At 35.4% G+C, this 3,764-nt stretch overlaps 1 protein-coding gene across 1 annotated transcript in view; it reads right to left on the bottom strand.

Moving 5' to 3' along the window:
* The window catches only part of LOC107096350 (somatostatin-1-like), a 4,856-nt gene extending 1,744 nt beyond the window's left edge, over nucleotides 1-3,112 (bottom strand). The window contains exon 1 of the mRNA XM_015392960.1: nucleotides 2,948-3,112. Coding sequence (XP_015248446.1) covers nucleotides 2,948-3,097 — 150 coding nt within the window. The 5' untranslated portion in view covers nucleotides 3,098-3,112. The remainder of the gene's footprint in view (nucleotides 1-2,947) is intronic.
* Between the last annotated feature and the right edge of the window lie 652 nt (nucleotides 3,113-3,764).

Genomic DNA, 3,764 nt, shown 5'->3' with positions numbered 1-3,764 from the left:
AATATTTCTAGATTTGTGTTCAAGTTTTTTTTCTTCAGTTTTTTCTTGTTTATGTTTTTTCAGATTCAGCTTTATGAATTTCAATTTTTATTTTTTTTTTAAATTGTGTTTCACAGGTCACATTCTTTTCACTCCAGTGGCTGGGATTTCCTTTGAAGTGAGGAGGAGGAGTGATTTATAGAAGATAATTTAAAATGAAGGCAATACATGATACTACATATGAAAAAAAGAAATAAAAATATATATATTTAAAAAAAAAGTGATAAAATCTACAAATTTTTTTGAAAAAATGACATGTAGAAAAAAAAAACCCACAAATTATTCTGTTACTTCTGATCTGAAGTAGCTCTGGACTCCATAACCAATCAGACTCATGGGAATGTGTGTATTGATAATGAAATAATGATAAAAAAAACTAACACAAAAAGAAAACTCATTAATATTCATATTTTTAAGTAGGTTTATTAACAATATTTTTTCTAGGGTTATTTAAAATATAACATCTAAGGTTAAAATATTCCAAACAAATCAGGAGATTTTAAATCTCAGCAGGTGAAGAGACCCGAGCCGACTCAGTCAGGCTAGAGCTCCATCATTATGGACCAAATATAAAGATAACCGAGGATCTTCGATCCTGCTTTAGTCATACATTAAAATTAAACAAATCAAAAGTTTTTGCCTTATAATTTGTCTTTCTATTTTTAAGCAGTTTTTTTTTCTGAACAAACATCTCATAATAAAACAAAGATTTGGATGAATTGTAGAATTCTTTGTCCTTGCATCTCATGTTTAAAAACTATAAATAAGAATGAAATAAAATCTATTTGGGAAAACAAAATATAGTGCATGCCTAAAGTAGACATGTTAGGAAAGTCAAGACGTGCAAAGTTATTTGATTGGGCTCCATTTAAATGGTGCTCTAATAGCGGTTTGGAACCAGCAAAAATATGCCTAAATAACCATCCTGAAAGAAATATTAAAATTTTCTTTATAAATATAGTGCGATCATCTCTAACCTGCTGGACTGAACTCAGGGACTGTTAATCCAGTCCCTGAGGGTCAGTGTCCTGCACCTTTTAGATGCATCCCTGCTTTAATACCTGAATCAAATAATTAGCTCCTTTGCAAAACTCACGAGTATTTGACTTCAACTGAGGAGGTATTAAAGTTATTTGATTCAGGTGTGTTGGGCCAGGGAGATATCTAAAAGTTGCACGATAGTGGCCAATGAGGGCCTGCCATAAGGCAACATTAAGGGAGAACAGAAATCGCTTCTGCCAAGTTGGAGACGCATTCCGGAGACTGGTGCATCTATGGGGTGATTATTGTTACAATTTATTGTACGGTGTTTTTCCAGACATGCTACAGTATTTAAATTCAGTAATTTTTTTTCTTTTTTCTATTAACTGCATAAAGATTGTTTGCAGTTAATCAAGTGTATTAATCTGCCCCACCCAGATATCTTTTTCATCACTATTTTTCATTAGATTGCGTGCATGCAGACTATCTCACCATCATTTGTCATTGTAGCAGTGCCTACTTCTCCAATCTATAACCAGAGAAATTAATGTGTGAGTATGCACCTGACTTTCAATTTTAGTAAAGTTAAACAGCAGCTTTTTGGTTTGATGCAGGTTGTAAGGACTTACATTAGCTTTTTTTTTCCACGTATACATTTCTGAGCTTTGGTATTAGAATATAATCTATATATTTATAAATGCAAAATAGTTTGCACCTGTAGTTCTGCCCATGCAATATGAATCACAACTGTTTTAAAGATCAGCTTTGCTCATATTTATTTAAGTTTTATAAATGTTTTAAAACATTTTATGCTCTGACTTGAGTTTCACAGTTTCCAGGTTAAATGCGGATGAAGTTTTGGACTCAGGAACATTAATGTTCTTTTGGAGGTTCCTTAAAGGTCCAAAAGAAACCACAACTTCTTCAGTTTTTGCTCTAGTAGTAATTTCCGAACCTGTTTTCACATCAATTAAACATAATATTCTAGGAATAAAAAACAACAGATAAACAATATAGTTTGTGTTTTCTGACGGATTGGGACATTTCTGAGATGAGAAAACATCAGAATGGATGGATCACAGCTGGTTTGGCTCCTGTTTGACTGAGGGAGCAGGAGATCTAGAATAAACAGGTGACAATGTTATTCCTGTTGGAGAAAACGGAAATCTAAAGTTTTCTAAACAGACCAAGGAGGCTGCTCAGATTGAGCCAGATAGATCAACATTTATCTGGGTCAGACAATGCTCTGGCACATTCATTTAGGGGGGGGGGTTACTCCATGTTAAGAATGAATATTGAATCTAGAAAATATGGAAAGTTGATATATTCCTTTATTCCTCTGAAAATGACCAAAAAGATTTTTCTTAGAAGCAAAAATAGAGATTCTCTGACTGAATCTGGCTGTTGTGCAGTTTTCACCATGTTCATTAGTAAGAAAAAAACAAACAAAACAAAAAATCACTGACTTTATGTCTGCAGGGCAAATAATTCAGCAGCTAAATCAGCAGTTTCATCATTTCTGGTAGAATGTTTTTAGTCTCTTTTGGCAAAAATAATGAATAAAATCTAAGTGCAAATATAGAATAAGAACAAATAAATATATAAATAGATTTCTTAACTAAAATCGAAGTGATTAAAGGCTCACCTGTTAGTTTTCCTACTTATTATTGTTTAAGTTTAAAGATGGTTTTGTCTCAGTGTATCATCGGACTTAAGATGAAAAGCTGAAAATAAACTTTATTAGTAATGAAATAAGCTCCTTTATGGAAAAAAATACGCAATTAAAAAACAGCAACAAGAAATATTGAAAACAGTTCTGATTTTCCGTGTTTTTATTTTATTTTATGTATTTTATAACTTTATAACGCCTTTATCCGAGTTTAAACTGTAATATAAAGTAGAGTTGTGTGTTGCTGTTGGTTCCCACCTGTTTGGAGCTCAGCAGCGGGGTCCGGTGCAGCAGCAGGCGGAGTTTGGAGTCTCTTTGAGCGGCGGAGGAGCAGCTGATGGAGGCGCTGAGGGAGAGGAGGAGCAGGAGGAGGCAGCGGAGGCTCAGGGAGGAGAACATCTTCAACATCTGTCTGCTCGTAGCTCGGCGGGTCTTCTGGGTCTGTCCCGGGAGAGAGCGGCTCTTATAAAGCCCTGCTGGCGTCACCCTGATGGACGGAGGGGGTGACTGATGATGATGATCATCATCATCATGTTTCCATAGTTTAGTCAAATGATCCGTTTTTAAGCTTCTCTTCGTGTTTCCTGTTAAACGGTTTAATGTTTACCAACCTGAGGCCCGCAGACCCAGAGGAGGACGGCCAGAATGTTTAAATGGGAAATTATTCTGGCTTAAATGTACTCTTTATTAGACCATATTGTCCCAAAATTTAGAAAATTTCTATAAAAAAAAAAAAATCCTGTCTTAAAGTCTGTGTTTTTTCCCATTATCGTCATCATTATATACATCAGCCTGTACGCCCAAATTCAGCCAATCATATATCAATGTTCATCTGTCAGTCACATTTTTTCGGACATAGCATCTTGATTCATATGTCGCAGCTAATATATGCAACAGTTGAAATAAGAAATAAGAACCATTTATTCTTTCCTATTAAGTTCCGTCCCAGTGTTCACAGGGATGGACGTCTGTGTCTGCAGCAGGCGTAGAGCTAACAGTGTTGGGATCTGGAGGCTTTGTCCACCTTCTCCACCAGAGGGCGCACAAGATCTCCTGAGGGCATGAGCTGACTGCG

The sequence above is a fragment of the Cyprinodon variegatus genome, unplaced genomic scaffold (assembly GCF_000732505.1).
Source record: "Cyprinodon variegatus isolate N-32 unplaced genomic scaffold, C_variegatus-1.0 Scaffold617, whole genome shotgun sequence".
Classification (NCBI taxonomy): Eukaryota; Metazoa; Chordata; class Actinopteri; order Cyprinodontiformes; family Cyprinodontidae; genus Cyprinodon; species Cyprinodon variegatus.
This window is presented reverse-complemented; position numbering and strand designations above follow the sequence as displayed.